Source organism: Dromiciops gliroides, chromosome 6 (genome assembly GCF_019393635.1).
Source record: "Dromiciops gliroides isolate mDroGli1 chromosome 6, mDroGli1.pri, whole genome shotgun sequence".
NCBI lineage: Eukaryota > Metazoa > Chordata > Mammalia > Microbiotheria > Microbiotheriidae > Dromiciops > Dromiciops gliroides.
Window position 1 is genome coordinate 96,790,580 of NC_057866.1, and position 16,885 is coordinate 96,807,464.

At 48.2% G+C, this 16,885-nt stretch overlaps 1 protein-coding gene across 7 annotated transcripts in view; it reads right to left on the reverse strand.

The window, feature by feature from the left end:
- Positions 1-16,885, reverse strand: part of FGFR3 (fibroblast growth factor receptor 3) — a 92,733-nt gene that overhangs the window by 34,213 nt on the left and 41,635 nt on the right. For 4 of the 7 annotated variants that reach the window (XM_043970753.1, XM_043970747.1, XM_043970746.1 and 1 more), the window contains exons 4-5: positions 14,898-14,951; positions 11,827-11,877 (exon numbers count right to left, since the gene is read on the reverse strand). In XM_043970753.1, the coding sequence (XP_043826688.1) occupies positions 11,827-11,877; positions 14,898-14,951 (105 nt within the window). The remainder of the gene's footprint in view (positions 1-11,826; positions 11,878-14,897; positions 14,952-16,885) is intronic. The other 3 variants (XM_043970751.1, XM_043970750.1, XM_043970752.1) reach the window with 1 other exon arrangement.

Genomic DNA, 16,885 nt, shown 5'->3' on the forward strand with positions numbered 1-16,885 from the left:
TTATAGTTTTCTCATCTGAAGAATGACAGCAGTCAAATTTGATGGTCTCTGGAAATTCTTTGAGTCGGAATTCTACCATTCCTTCATTTTCTTCTTTTTCCTTCACAGTATAGCCTCAGCATAGGCATAAGACTGGGTACAACGAGGGGAGTGGGCAGGGATGAAATGTAGAAAGATCGTGGAATTGGAGCCAGACCACCTGAGCTGGTGTCTCGGCTAGGCAAGTCATATTTTCTCTGGCGTTCAGTTTCCTCATGTGTAAAATAAGGGCTTTTTATTTAATTAAAATTCTTTTAACTTGTTAAACTTTTAAAACCTTTTTCTGAAACTTTAACAAATAAAATGTTTGTATAATTTGTAGAACAAAGCAAGGAGTTTGTACACGAAACCACAAAGTTCTATTAGGTAGAGCGCGCATTTCTTTTGGAGTGTATGTTAAATTCAACATGTAACTTTCAAAGCTATCCTACTTGTCGGTGATTCCTTCTGGCTTTCCTTGTTCTCTGCTCATTTATAAAATGAGGGGCTGGCTAGATAAAAAGCAGCTAGGTGGCGCCATAGTGGATAGAGCACTGGGTTTGGAATTAGGAAGCCTCATATTCTGAGTTCAAATCTCAGACACTAGCAGTGTGACCCTGAGCAAGTCACCTAACCCTGCCTCAGTTTCCTCATCTGTAAAATGAGCTGGAGCAGGAAATGGCAAACCACTCCAGTATCTCTGCAAGAAAACCACAAATGGGGTCCCAAAGAGTTAGACATGGCTGAGATGACTGAACAACAAAAAGACTGGGGGCTCACAGGTTAAGTAATGTCCCCAAGGTTATGTAATCAGTAAGTGCCAGACCCTGGGTCTGACTCTAAATCTGTGGTTCTTCCCAGTGTACCACATGCTCTCTGGCCTCTCAGTCCTGGTTGCTTCCTCCTGCACACACAGGCAGCTACCTCCTTTGGCTCTCCTGGCTGCTGAGGCCTGCTGGGGCAGGCATTTGGACGTGTGGACTGAGAACAGAAAAGAAGCCAGCTCCCCTAGGAGTGAGAGGCACAGTGCCCAGGGAGCATCCCAGAGAGCCTCTGAGCCACTCCCTGCAGGGGTGCGGCCATCCCCAAGCTGCTGGGGGGAGGCCACCTCCTTCCACAGCCAAGGGAGCCCTAATGATTTTACGGGTTTGCACACTTTTTTATATCTTCTCACGGTGCTGGGTGTGCCGGGCCAACAGAAGCTGTCTTGCTGCCACCTCCCCCTAGCCCTGCCCCACCCTGATGGGCAGGAGGCTCCTGGTTCAGGCAAAACACATCCTGTCAGAGACTGGGGCACTAGGAGACACATACCCCATTCCCTGGGGAGAGGAAGGCATCCCCAGAGTTAGTACTTTGGGGCCCTTGAAAGAAGGGCTGACTGAAGAATTCTTGCATCAGAAGAGAAGCTTGCTGACCCCGCCCTTCCCCATCACCTCGTATTTATTACATATGCACACATGTACACACACAATGCACATATATACACATGTACAAACAAGTAATTGACACGTGCATGCATGCATACCAGCAATGTGTCTAAATGCACATGTGCACAAATAAAATGTGCACGAACAGGTATACACACATGGATGCACAATGCACACGTGTAGTATACATACAGGTACACATGTGTGCATATATGCACAGTGTGCCGTCCCCCCCATTTACAATGACAACTTTGTTGAGGGCAGGGGAAATTTTACTTTTGTCTTTGCATCTTTAGTTCCTGGCATGCAGCAAGTGTTTAATAAATACTTAGTGATGACTCAACTATTATCACCAAGTTGTACTGCTATGGCCAAGTCACGGGAACCATTGTGAGCTTCATTTTCCCCACCTGTAAAAGAAGTGCTTTGGACTGACAGACTTTGGCATTCTCTTTCTGAATCTATGATTCCACGTTCTAGGTATGGGCACTAATATCATCCCAGGCTTAAGTATCATAAATGTGCCTCAGATTCCCCAAAGCGCAGGTAAAGATCCTGGCATTCCAGCCCAGCCAGTAGCTACTCTCCCAGCCTCTGGTCCTTGCCCAGTCTTAGACATGAGCAGGAGCACTGAACCAAGGCTCTTTTTGTTCGTTTTTGTTTTTTGGTGAGGCAATTGGGGTTAAGTGACTTGCCCAGGGTCACACAGCTAGTGTCAAGTGTCTGAGGTTGGATTTGAACTCAGGTTCTCCTGACTCCAGGGCTACTGCTCTATCCACTTGCCACCTAGCTGCCCCCCAAGCCTCTTTTTACAGCTTGGTTTTCCTCCCTGGAGTTGGAGGCAGGACTGTCTTGTTAAGGACTGTTTCCGGGTTAGGCAGCATTCATTCGAAGGTCGGGGGGAGAGGAATCCTTTATGGAGGAGCTGCTGTGTACTCCTTGTTGATTCCCAACATCAGGAACTTCAAGAGCCTAGAGCTGGGGGTGGGAGCCATTGAAACTCAACCATCTAATCAATCCCCTCATTTAATAAGAAGGAAAAATTAAGTCCTAAAGAGGTGAAGGGGCTTGCTTGCTGCAAAGGAAGAAAGCGGCAAAAACAGGTTTTTAGATTCCCAAACCAATGTTCTTTCTCTTATATTCATGTGCTATGTATCATGGCCCCTCCTCACTCCAAAACCTCCAGTAACGGGGAACTCACTACCTCTCTCAAAGAAATCGATTTGCCTCAGGGGGGCAATGTGCTCCCAAAGCTGATTCCCTGTCCCATGAAGCAGAATGTTGGAACCCCAATAAAGAAACCTAATGAGTTGGTCCTCTTCAGGCCCCCAAAGAAAGGGTTCTCTTCCTGAATTAGACAAAAGAACTCATATCCCATGGCTGATTCATAGACACGCAGGGAACCCAGAGGCAGGGACCCGAGGAGATTTTTATTTCACCTTGAGAGACCTGAAGACTCTCCTCTATTTGACCTCATACCATCATCCTGGTGCCAAGGACTGGCAATCTTGTCACCAGGACTGCCTGCTAAGGATGTTAGGGACAGAAGAAAACGCTTTTAGGGTATTGAAGTATTCCGAATAGCTCTCCTCTTAATAAACAGCCAAAGACTGGAAACAAATCCAAGTGGACGACGCTTGGGGAGCAGATGAAGCAACAGTGGCTCCTCAAAATAATGGAATATCATTGGACCATAAAAATAAGAAAGATGATGGAAAAAAAAAAGATGTGGGGTAAGACAAATGGAGGGTCTAGAATGAAGAAAGTAAAATTGAAGCATACATATTGACTCTGTGTTAACAGCATCAAAATCTAGATTATGCAAAGGGAAACAATTCAGGAGGGGACACACAAGCCAACCAGAAGCTCATTGGTATTTTATTCAAGTCAACAGAAATCCTTTTTAAAAAAATTTTAAAATGGGGGGCAGCTAGGTGGTGTAGTAGATAAAGCACCGGCCCTGGATTCAGGAGGACCTGAGTTCAAATCTGGCCTCAGACACTTGACACTTACTAGCTGTGTGACCCTGGGCAAGTCATTGCCATGCCAAAAAAAAAAAGATTAAATTTAAAATGAAGTTTATTGTTTTGTGTAGAATACCTCAAAATCTTTATTTTTTTATCTCTGTATTCTGCATTTGAATTGTTAAATTACTATGCTTAGAATAAACTAAAAAGTGAAAATAAATGTTAAAAACCCCAACAAACAAAATACCCCACTGGTCTCTCCTCTAATCCCTCCTGTAAATATTTTGAGATTAATCTTCCTAAAATGCTGCTCTGGGGCCCCTGCTCAAAGAACTTCAATAGCTCCCTATTGCCTATATGATCACCTCTCCAGGGTACATTGTTCTCTCCCTTCTTAGTTCCCAGAGCCCTTACTGCCTGTACCCCACAATTTAGCACTTAGTTTTATTGTTTTCAATGTTCCCAGTGGTAGATTCCTGCTTTTGCCTCTATCCTCCGGACTGAAGTCCCCCTAAGGAAGAGGTCTAGGCCTTTCGAGGCTCTCTCACAGCAGAGTGAAGCAAGTTTAGGATTGATTCCCAGAACTTTAAAAATGACCTATTAGATAGTGCTGGGCTTAAAGTCAGAAGTTTTTCATTGTTCCCTTGTGGCTGACTCTTTGTGATTCCATTTCGGGTTTTTTTTTTTTTTAATTTTTTAGTGAGGCAATTGGGGTTAAGTGACTTGCCCAGGGTCACACAGCTAAGAAGCATCGGAGGCCAGATTCAAACTCAGGTCTTCCTGACTCCAGGCTTGGAGTTCTATCCATTGCACCACTGAGTCAGGAAGCTGAGAGTTCAAATCTCACCTCAGATGTGTTGTGACCCTTGGCATACTCACCCTCTTTTTTGTCTGTTTCCTTGCCTTTAAAATGGGAATGATAATAGCATTTCACTCTCAGAGTTGTAATGAGGATCAAGCGAGATGATATTTGTAGTGTTTAGCATGCAGTGGGTGCTATCTAAATGCTTATTCCCTTTCCCTTTCAAAGAGGCAAATTCTCTGGGGCTTCGTCCTTGGGAAGAAGGACAGAAGGTGTGGGAACACCAAGATGCTTGATCTTCTGACCCCAACTCACACTTCCAGGAGAGAGGCTACACTGAGAGACGGTACAGGGAGCCCGAGGCACACCCGTGTGAACGCAGGCTGGTGGAGAAGTGCTCTTTTTGACAATCACTGGCTCCAAGGTGGAGTCCAAGGACCTGGGCCCAGCTCTCATCTCGGGGTGACCCCGGCCAAACCCTGCAACGGCTCTGGGCTCTTGTTTCTTCTCGGTCAAATGAGGATCTCTTAGATGGTCTTGGAACCCCTTTAGTCCCTGAGCAGGTGATCCCAGCAAAAGAGGGGAAAAGGGAAGAGATTCGGGGAGGGAGCGGGATCAGAGAACATTCTCCTAGATCAAAACAAAACTCCCCCATCATTGGCGCTGGGCTCTATTGAAAAAAATCAGGCAGGGCTGGAAGTCATAGGATTCACAGAGCAGATCCACTACCCCGTTTTACAAAGGGGTAGACTGAGGCTCCGAAAGGTTAAAGAACCTGCCCAACATCATGGAAGTCATCGTCACTTGGACTCCAAAGCAATGTTCTTCTCATGATATCACACCGCCCCCCTGAGTCCAAACCCCAGCCCCGCCACCTTAAAGCAACCTGCTTCCCCCTCCTCCCTTGGCCTTGATTTGCCCCTCTGAGAAATGGAGATAATAGTGCTTTCCCTGTGGTGGTGAGGATCAAATGGAGAGAGAAGAGCTGTTGGGGTGCTTTGAATAAGTTCAAAAAGCCCACAGTCATAACATCCCTTCATTATCTGGGGCCCCACTCTCTCCATCTTCCCCAATTACTCTCTTAACAAGGCTCCCTCTGCTCTGGTCCCGGCTCCTTAGTAATTAGGGCAGAGGCAAGAAATGCTTTCTTGGTGTCTAAGAACACCATCTTTAACGTGTGGGAGCCCTTTCAAGGGCCATGGTTGGGGGGGGCCCTCGCCTCCAGGTTCCTGAGCCCTTCCCCATCTGGGTCTCGATTCCCTGGCATCTTGGAGAAAGGCTTGAGTTCCTGCCCAGTGCCTGGAGCTGATGAGGCCCAGGTTCTGAGCTTTCCCCCTCAACCCCAACCCCAACAGCCGAACTGGTTTTTCTCCTTCCTTTGGGCTCAGGTTTGAGCCCTAGCCTTCAAGCTCCTACTTGTGCTACTGAGAGGGAGAGGGGGCAGGTGGAAAACTCAGAGTAGGGAGAACACAAGAGCCATCTCAGAAAGGCACCTGGGTGTCTTCACTGGCTACAAACACCACCGGCCAGGGGAACCAACTGAACTCAGCACTGGGGGCTCAGAGAAATGACTTCACAGTCTCCTCTGACCCCAAGCTGAGTGTGTACCCTACTACTCACCCTATCTCTCCCATGAGACCCAGGGTCAGAGATTCTGGAGGGGAAGGAAGGGGGGAGGGAAGAAGGGAGGAAGAAGGGAAAGAAAGGAGGAAGAGAAAAGAGAAGAGGGCGGAATCATAGATCCAGAGCTGGAAGGGGCCGTAGAAGTCATCTAGTCCAGGGCTTCTTCAACTTTTTCTTTTTTTTTCTTTCTTTCTTTTTTTTGCAGGGCAATGGGGGTTAAGTGACCTGCCCAGAGTCACACAGCTAGTAAGTGTCAAGTGTCTGAGGCTGGATTAGAACTCAGGTCGTCCTGACTCCAGGGCCGGTGCTTTATCCACTGTGCCACCTAGCTGCCCTCTTCAACTTTTTCCACCTGAGACCCTTTTTCGCCAGAGAAATTTTTACAGGACTCTGGACATATAGGGAAATAAAATAGGTATACATCATCCTTTACTGTTGCCAACTTTTTCATGACCCCCACATTTAGTTACACAACCCCATAAGGGGTCGAGACTCACAGTTTAAGAGCTAGGATCTAGTCCAACTCTGTCATTTTTCAGGTGGGGAAACAGAGGCCCAGAGAAGGAAAGTGACTTGCCTAAGGTCACAAAGGATTCTAATTCAGGTCATGTGATTCCAAGGTCAGTGGTTTTTTCTTTGTACTAATGAAAAGGAGAAGGAAGGAAGGAAGGAAGGAAAGATGAAGAAGGAACAGAAGTAAAAAATAACAGGGAAGAAGGCAATGGGAAGGGGAAGAGACAGAGGAGAGGGGGCTGGCGTTTTCACTGGCAGCTCAGGCTCCTCCCTTGGTTAAAGGTGAGCTCTGTGACTACAAACAGGTAATGGGAAAAGCAAGCAAGGAGGTGGGGGTGGGGTTGGGGAGGGGAAGCCAAGTGGGCCAACTGGTTTCTTTATTGGGATCTGAGACACCTGCCTGCCTCCTAACCCCAATTCCTTTTGGCCCTTTACCGCCTGGGTTCAGTCGGCCCCATGGCATCCTGCTCAACCTGTGGAAAAGGCTCTCTCTTCTCTTCTCTCCTCTCCTCTCCTCTTCTTTCTTTCTCTCTCTCTCTCTCTCTCTCTCTCTCTCTCTCTCTCTCTCTCTCTCTCTCTCTCTCTCTCTCTCTCTCTCTCCCTCTCTCTCTCTCTCTCTCCCTCTCTCTCTCTCTGTCTCTCTCTCTCTCTCTCTCCCCCCCCCCCCGGGTTCTGTCCCTGAAACTCTGCCGCCTGCCTCTCTGAGGGCCAAGTCCAGCAGCATCGCTCACTTATTTTCCAGATTTGTCTTTCATAAAATACAGTGCCACTGCTGCCCCAACCAGCTGTGTGACCTTGTGTAACTCATTTCCCCTGCCTGGCAAGCTTAAAGCAACCAAACCAGACTGGGGCTACTTCCCAATGTCTGCCTACTCACCCCTTCCAGAGAGAACCCCGCCTTGTAACCAAGCAGGGCTAAAGAAACCCAATGTATACACCTGTCAGGTCTGACTGTGCACCTCATCCCCATTCTGCCCTTAGGGCTCCACTGCCTCTTAGCCAAGAGGAGGCTGCTGGGCTGATGTCTTCTGCCCACACAGGGCTTCAGTGAAGATCAAATGAGATAACAGTACAAGAAAATTCTTTGTGGCTGAAGAAGCCCTTCGCATGTGTGAGCACATATTATCAGCTGTATCATCAAGCATCTTTTCAGATCACGGGATCTAGACTTTGGGACAGTTAGGGCACCAAGTCCAATCTCATTTGACATCAAGGAGACTGAGGAAATCTACCATCCAAAGCCCAGGCCTGAATAGAGGCAAGGTTCAAGCACCCAGAGAGAGGTTCAGAAATACTAGATGTTTAGTTCTTGTTTGGGGGGCCTCAGTTTCCCTCACTGTAAAATGAAAAGATTGGACTAAATCAGTGTTTTGCTTTTTGATGGCATATGCTATCATTAAAAAAATGTATTGGGCACCTATTGCATGCCAAATATTCTGCTGGGTGCTTCCTGTCCTTCCAGAGAACATGAACAACTCAGAGGAAGGTGTCATAGTGTAGTGAAGACAACCCAGGATTCAGTGTCAGAAGACCTGGGTTCAAATCTCTGCTCTGCTCCTTAGGCCCTCCTCCCTTCTTTGGGAGTCCCCTCCTCTGTAAAGTGGATGGGTGGGGGGTGGCACACCACATGACTACTAAGGCCCCTCCCAGCTCTGCACTCTGGGGTCTCAGGGCTGTCTCCATTCTGATACAGCTACAAACAAAAGGAAAATTAACTGGGCTAATTATAAGACTTCTAGTTCCCATCTCTTTCAATTCTACTCCAGAGAAATCCAGGGCCTGACTGTTAGTGTCTCTCTAGAGTCATAAATCTTAGCCCCTACCCCCGAGTAAAGAACAATGGTGGGGCAGGGGGAGGTGGGGTAGGGTAGGAGACAAGCTGTCCTTTGGCAGGTACTGGGAAGGCTGGGTGCTTGAGGTGGCTCCCTTGCCAAAGATCACTAGGATACCTGGTCAAGACAAGGTACTAGGCCCATACCCTCCACCTCCACTAGTATCACACTTAGAACTGGAAGGGGTTGAGTTCAACCCCCTCACTTTACAGATAAGAAACCAAGGCCCAGGGCGGCTGGGTGGCGCAGTGGATGAAGCACCGGCCCTGAATTCAGGAGTACCTGAGTTCAAATCCGGCCTCAGACACTTGACACTTACTAGCTGTGTGGCCCTGGGCAAGTCATTTAACCCTCACTGACCTGCAAAAAAAAAAATACAGTTCTCTTATTTTTTTTTTTTTAGTGAGGCAATTGGGGTTAAGTGACTTGCCCAGGGTCACACAGCTAGTAAGTGTCAAGTGTCTGAGGCCGGATTTGAACTCAGGTACTCCTGACTCCAGGGCCGGTGCTCTATCCACTGCGCCACCTAGCTGCCCCTACAGTTCTCTTATAAACATGATTATCTGTCCACAGTAGGAACAGGAAAAGAGGAGTTGAGAGCTTGGAGGGCCTTGGACTGCCAATTTCTAAGCCTCTCTTTTTGCTCCAGGGCCTGAACTCTCCTGGCCAAAGACATCCCATACAGCCAGTACCACCTGGCCCAGGGCAGCCACTGTGACTTCCATCCAAGGCTACCTTCCCAGGGCCTTGCTGGAAACAGAGGCGGAGGCAATTCAGTCAGAATGGGGTGGCCCTGGGAACTGGCCAACATTTTGAGGGGTGGCAGGGTATAGGGCAAAGGGCCAACGGCTAGGGCTCCTAGCACCTGGTCTGCCCTCCCCTCTCAGGACCCCCAGACAGACCCTGTCTCTACTCTATGAGGCTTTTGTGTCTTCTTTTCCTTCTCCCTCATGGTACTGCCTTTGGCTTCCGCTGTAGATTTCTAATTTGTTCCTGGTTTTGTCCAAGGGCCCATTTCCCTCCGATTGCCTCTTTGTGTGTCGAGCCGTTACTGGGCATGTGGGGGAGGGGGAGGGACAGGGGATGGATGGACAGAGAACATAAACTCTGCCACCCACCTCGGGCGGCCTGGCCTCCCCCTGATCCCTCCAGCCTTTCCTCCCTCCCAGGGTTCTAAGGATTGAGCCCGTTCAGACATCAGACATACAGCATATGTCCCCTGAGCTCCCCCCTGACACCACAGATACTCAGAAGCCAAGAAGGACACCCCATCAGGCAGCATGCGGCCATGAGATTTCAAGCTCGAAGGGAACTGGGGTCATTTAGTCTGAAGCTCTTGTTTTTATAGAAGATGAGCTGAGGGTCCAAGAGGTTAAGTCATTTGCAGGGTGACAGAGGTAAGATAGCCAAGCTAGAACTCAAACGACAGTTCTCTGACACCAAATCTAGTCTCTCCTCACCCCTTTCCACTGGTGACTGGCGTTCAAATCTAGGCTCTGAACGCTCTCTTCAGGTGCATCCCAGCTTGAGATCTCAGGATCTGATAAGTTGTCCTACACTGCAAAGGGCTGCCTTAGGAGGAAGCAAGCCCCATCACAGGAAGTAGTGGTGACCATTGATTGGTCAGTCATGTGTTAGAGCAGACATCCTCAGAGAGTCTGCAGTTCTTACTGGCTACAAAGCACTATTTTCTTCCTTTTCTACAAAAGTAGCTTCAATACAACCTATCCCCACCCCACCAAATATAACCTATCCCACCGCCACACATCTCCCCCTTCCCCTAAATACCGCCAACTCTATCTGACCTTGGGCAAAGTCCCTTTCCTTTTCTGGGCCTGTTTCCTTCTTTAGACTAGAAGATCTCTAAGTTCCATTTCTAAGCTCCAAATCTCCTGAAATTCCTATGGAAATCAGGCACACTTGACAAGGGCAGAGGTGGGGGGTTTTGTTTGTTTGTTTATAGGAAGGGAGGCCATTCATTTTCACCCTTTAAAAAAATGCACACACCAGCACTGGCTAGGGAACCATAAATCACTAAGCTTGTTGGTGGAAGGCAGGTGTGCGGGGATTTATGTGTATGCGTTGTAGCGATGGGGGAGGTAGAAAGAGCGGATAGATGGGGCTATGAAGAAGCAATAAGGGAAAAAACATCTGTCAGTGCTACCATGTTAATGGATCTTGGGGACTCCTCAACAAAAGTAGACTGATGCCTACCAGCTCTTTCCAGGGTCCGTCCTTCACCTGAGGTGTGACCCCCTCTCCATCCACTGTTCATTTACTTATTGGGAGAAAGGCTGTGACCACCCATCTTTACTTGAATGACCAATTAAAACTGGGCGCTGCACTTAGAATAATTAACAGGCTGAGCATCCGTTGAACAATTAGGGGAGGCCTTGCCATTCTGCCTGAGCCGGAATCCAGTCTAATTGTATAATGGGCCTAACGGAGGCCCGCACCAAAGGGAGATGTAATTGGCCGGAACATTTGCTTCTTTAAAGGTGCTACAGACCTGGCATAAACGGACACAGTTGGGGGAGAAGGATCATGTTGCCTTTTTTCTTTTTTCTTTCCCCTACAGCAGGAGAAGACAGCTGGCCAGCTGCAGAGATTCAAAGCTGGTTTGCTAAAAGTAACTTGGCTCTGGCAACTTTGGGCAAATAACTCCCTGGGCAGGAGCAGGGGAGAGCCTGGGTCTCCTCCTGATTAGGAGAAAGGCTTGCCCTCCCTGCTCTCCCTTGTTCACACTTAGTTTTAATGCGCTTTTCTTGTGACGTTGTATGTTACAGTCATCTCAGATGGCATCTTCAGGATTCCTCCTGAATCATCCAGTGTTTAGTTAAGCTAAATTTATTTGTATTTCTTTTTTTAAAAAAAATATTTCTTCTGTATATATTTATCTGTATCTTTGTCTCCCACATTAGAATGCAGGCTTATTCAAACTAGGGGTTTAATTATCTTTGCATCACCGCACCCCCCCCAACACCTGGTACAGTGCTTGGCATACATTAGGAACTTACTAAATGCACACTGATTCCACTACTGCACTGTGAGTTTCCTACAGGCAGGGCTTGATTGAATTCTTTCCTTTATTGTTGTTTCTTAATCATGTCTGACTCTTTATGACTCCATTTGGGTCTCTTTCTTTCTTTTCCTTCAGGGAAATGAGGGTTAAGTGACTTGCCCAGAGTCACACAGCTGGTATTGAACTAAGGTCCTCCTGAATTCAGGGCCGGCGCTTTACCACTGTGCCACGTAGCTGCCCTCCATTTGGGGCTTTCTTGGCAAAGATACTGGAGTAGGTTTGCCATTTTCTTCTCCAGCTCATTTTTACAGATAAGGAAACTGAGGCAAAGTAGGTTAAGTGACTTGCCCAGGGCCACACAGCTAATAAATATCTGAGGCTGGATTTTAACTCATAAAGATGTCTCTGTCTGACTCCAGACCCGGGACTCTATCCATTGTGTTACCTACCTGCTCTTCTTCCCCTTGACTCCCCCAAAACTAAACCCAACAGAGGGTGGGGCAGAAATTCACATTATGGGAGTTAGAAAAGAGAACATTACGAAGCCTGTCAAAGAGATGAGGGGGGTATCAACCACTCCTTTTTAACACCCCCCCCCCGCCCCCTGCTGTAAAAGCCTTACCATGGAGAGGTGGGTGAGGAAGGTCAGGCTCCCTTGGATGGTCAGGCACGGCTAGAGGTAAATTGTATATGAAGAGATAATCATGAATGTATACAACGCTCTGTGTAGATTAGCACGCCCCCCCCCAAATGTTTTCACATCTGTTCTCAGATATAAGCTATCTGTGAGAGAGGCAGGCAAAGCTCATTGTCTCCATTTCCCAGACAGTCAGACATTAAAAAAACTGCCTACTACATGCTAGGCACCGTACGAAGCACCGGGGCTAGAAAGTACCTGCTCCCAAGGAGCTCACAGTCTACTGGGGGAAGCAACATGCCGACAGCTGTGTACAAAAAGGATGGATGCAGTATCAATGGGACATGATCAACAGCAAGGGGACTGCCAGGGAGGTCACGCTGAAGTGGGTAGGGGGGCCCTGTGGAATTTGTGTGAGGAACAGCATGGAGGCTGGTGTGTGTGTGTGGGAGGGGCAGGGGCAAAGGGCTTTGAAAGCTAAACAGAGGAATTTTTTTAAAAATTTGATCCTGGAAGGGACAGGGAGCTACTGGAATTTATCGAATAGGAGGGTAGCATGATCAGACTGCTGAGTGGTGGGTTGACTGGAGTAGAGAGAGACTTGTGGCAGGCAGAGCAGCCAGCAGGCTATTGCAACAGTCCAGGCATGAGGTGATCAGGAAAGTGAGGCTGAGGAGGTCCAGGCATTGGTCCAAGGTCTAAAGCTATTGAGGAGGCAGAGAAAGGAATCTATCCCATCTCCCAAGGACCAGACCAAATTGTCTTATCTTTTGGGGGCTTTTGGGGTGGTGGTGGAATGGGGTGGTTGGAAGTTCAACAAACACTCGTTCCTCCTTGAAAACCGTCTTGAAGGGATCTTAGAGATGATGGAGTCCAGAGCCCCTCTCCACCTTTTACAAAGGGGGAAACTAGAGGGTCACGGGGCAGGCCCAAAGCCACATAGGAACCGGAAGGGCCTAAGACCTTCTGTTCAATTAGTCTCTGACTAAGGTACCTCCTCCCTGCTCCAAGCTAAGTGGCTGAAGACCTCAAGAGATGGGGAACTCATTACCTCTCCCAAGGCAGCCCATTCAACCTTTGGACAGACCTGATCATTAGTTAGGAAGACTTCCCTTATATACTGAGCCAAAATCTACCTCTCTGACCCCAGATCTGGGGTTCTTTCCATTATACTGCATCTCTAAAACAAATGCCTTGGATAATGGGCAATTCAAAACAACCCAGTTAAAGTTTCTACCAAAGATGGGAATTTCCCTGTCACCTCTGGTCTCAACAGCCTATGAGGCTTTTAGGTCTCCAACATGAGGTGGGCAAGAGCCAAGGAATTAAGGTGCCTGCCGCTCTTGTTGCCTCAGACTTAGGAGTGTCCCTTATCTGGGACTGATTAGTTTATACCTACTTTTCTACTTACAGCCTGGCTCTGCCTTTTCCTGCCCATCATTCCCTTAAGACTGCATTTGTCATCCCACTCAAAGTAGAGAATGGGGCTTTTTAGATCTTCCCATGTGTGGCTTGCATGACCCTCACTCTCACAGCGCGTGCTCTCTCTCTCTCTGTCTCAGTCTCTCTTTCTCTCTCCCTCCCTTCCTCCCTCCCTCTCTCCCTCTCCTCCCAGAACAGAGAGCGCCTCTAACCTGGGCTAAAAATACACGTGGCATCTCAAAAAGAAATATCCACACGGGGGTAAAAGAAACACACACACACCCCCTCCCTCCTCCCAGGCACAAAAAGCCCTTCATTTGGGGATCCTGGTTGCTAAGACCTGCTGATGTTTGCTGCTATTTTGTCAGAGGGAAGAAGGGAGAATTGTGCTTCAATGAGGAGTTTTGTCCCTCCTGCACCCCACCCCCCATATTAATGAATAGGCATCAGCAGCCCACTAACTGCTGCTGATGGGGCTACTTGGCACCTGAGCCTGTAATTACCGGCCCTCCCCTTACGAGGCTCCAGGGGAACCAACCCAGGACAGTGAAGACCTGTCTCCCAGAGGCTGGAGAATGAGCACTGAAACGTATTTCCAGCCGGGCTGAAGGGGAGCCAACACACACACAGCTGACCTGGAACCCAAATACAGGGCATTTTGTTGATGAAGACACACACACACACACACACACACACACACACACACACACACACACACACACACACACACGGTCCAAAGTCTAACGTGTATGTTTAAAAAAAAGCAAAGCCACCCAAGCCAAGAGCACTGCAGGCAATATGATGAGAGGCTGGCTCCCGGTCTTGGATGGGCCCTGGCTTGATCCCAAAGCACCAGGGCAGGAGGACACAGTGCTCCTGGACTCATGGAACACACAGGGAAAGGTCACAAAAGCCTTTCAACAAGGGAAGGACCTCCCCAGGGGCCCCCAGAGGCCTACTCTCTCCCTGGGCTGTGGCTCGGGGCCCCGACTTTCCACACCACAACTGTTTTTGGGCGGCTGCTCAGCTCCATTCTACTTGAATGAATGCCGATTAGCCACCTAGGGCTAAGGAGATACTAAGTTTACAGAAGACATGGTCCCTGCCCTCCATAGTCTAGTCTGACCATTAACAACTCTGAGCACCTTTCCAGAGAGCTTTAAGGTTTACATACAGAACATTCTCCTCAGACCTGGTAAAGCAGTAAGTCACTGCTTTTTTTTTTGGGCGGGGGCAGGGCAATGAGGGTCAAGTGACTTGCCCAGGGTCACACAGCCAGTAAGTGCCAATGCCAGATTTGAACTCAGGTCCTCCTGAATCCAAGGCCAGTGCCTTCCTTATCCACTGTACCACCTAGCTGCTCCCAGACCTGGTAAAGCAGGAAGGACAAATGTGATCATCCTCATATTATGAATGGGGAGTCTGAAGCTCAGAGAAGCTTTGTCTCCATTTGTCTGATTTGTTTATAATCACAAAGCAAGTAAATATTTGAGCTGGGTTAGAAATCCAGGCTTATGACCAGTGTTCTCCCCAGTAAGTAGGCTCTATCACCTCTTCCTCTCAGCCTCCATCTGAATAAAGCACTTAGTGCCTCCTGCACCCCCAGAAAAGAGGGAAGACCCCCAAATCCTTACCTGACTCTTCTCCTTCATCTTCATCATCTTCATCATCACCAGACGATGGGGACTCTTGAAAAATAGAAAAAGGTGGGGGGGGGAGAGGAAGAGAAAGACCATCTATCACTCTAGGTCTGAGAGTGCAGATCAAGTCCCCCTCCCATCAGAGAGTAACCTCTCAGCCGTCCAATGGGAAGCGCAGTCTCAACATTAAATACCCAGAAAACAGGACTCATGGAAAAGGTCAAGACCAAATCTGAGTGTCCAAGGGAACACACAGTCCAGCTTCCTTGTGAGGCCAAGGATCCCTTGCAGACCTTTTGAAAGGTGGAAGGGGGGAAGAAGTGGCTATGTGTGGGCATGTTCACTCCACCTCTGCTTAGATACTTCCTGGGATGGGGAGCTCATCTCTCACAGTAGAAGGTCCCTTCCATTGCTGGATGGTTGTTAGGAATGATGGGTTAAAATGTATAAGTGTGCTTTGAAAGCATTCGGCGTCATTCTGACGCCTACACAGATATTTGGGACTCTTGTCTACGTGGTGTCCTTTACACATTCAAAATGGTGGCCAAGTCTTGAGATGTGGGGAACACAGATAATTAAAATTAAAACGGCTTTAACAGCTTCTCAATAGGTCTGCTTGTCTCTGTCCTCCTCCATTTATCTCACCACTTTCTTATCTGATGATGTGACTGCTTTGCTCAAAAATCTTCCATGGCTCCCAACTGCCTCCACAGCGTTCAAAGCCCACCTCGGCCTAGTGACAAGAGTTCTCCCTTTCACACACATACTATGCTCCAGCCCCAAACTGGAATAACTCTTTATCCAGTGATTTATTGGGCCTTTATGCCTGTAGTGTCTTCCACCTTCCCCTTCTCCCTGCTGGCAAATCTCCTCTGGCCCCTTAAAGCCCAGCTTAAAATGGAAACCTGCCCACCAGTCCCATAACAACATTCCCTCTGCCTGTGTCTATTACCCTATTACATCCAGCTGCGAATTATAGCTATCCATGTAAATTCTGAGGGCAGGGGTCCTGTCTTATCTAAACTTGGTCTGCGGAACACAAACGGGAGATTTATAAATGCTTAACAAATTTTATTTTATTTTATTGCAATGCTTAACGAATTAAAAAAAAATCATTGATTGGGGCAGCTAGATGGTACAGTGGATAGAGCACTGGCCCTGGATTCAGGAGGACCTGAGTTCAAATCTGGCCTCAGCCACTTAACACTTACTAGCTGTGTGACCCTGGGCAAGTCACTTAACCCCCATTGCCTCACACACACACACACACAAAGAAAAAAAATAATTGATTAGAAGAATAGTAGTCAGTGTGTTCTACTGGCTTTTTTTAAGTCAGGACACAGGCCCCTGGGATAAGGACTCAGACTAACCAACCCCCATAGCTGGGCAAACCCTGCCTGAATTCCTACAGGTCCACCCCATGTAGGAGACTGGGAATGACATTTCCCTTCCTGAGCAGGGTCTGAAGGGTGTCGAGAGGAGACACCCCCAACCCAAGTCATTAGCACAGAAGTCTGGAAAGTGAGGATGGAGGCAGAGTAAAGTCAACTTATTTCAGCTGCAAGAATTCTCTCCCCTGACCTGACCTTCCATTTCCTTTTCCTGCAGCACCTCACCTAAGGTTGGGCCTGTCAAATCTGGGGCTAGCGGAGAGCTGCTGCCCAGCTGTTCTTTGCAGCCTGGGTCCTCTCTGGGCTCATTGTCACTGCTAAGGCAGGCCGCGTACCACACAGGACACTTGGGTTTGAATCCCATCTCTAATATTGCCTAGCTATGTGATCTTGGGCAAGTCACTTCAATCAATTCTGAGGGTCACCTGGAGGCTCCCTTTTGCTTCTACATTCTATGAGCCCTTACAAAGGGTGCCCATTCCCTAGACAACAGGGGAACAACCTCATGCTAAGGATCATGGGAAAAGCCCCCTCTCCCTACCTTGCCAATGCCAATTCTACAGGTCAGGTGGGCACTGAGCCCTGACTCAG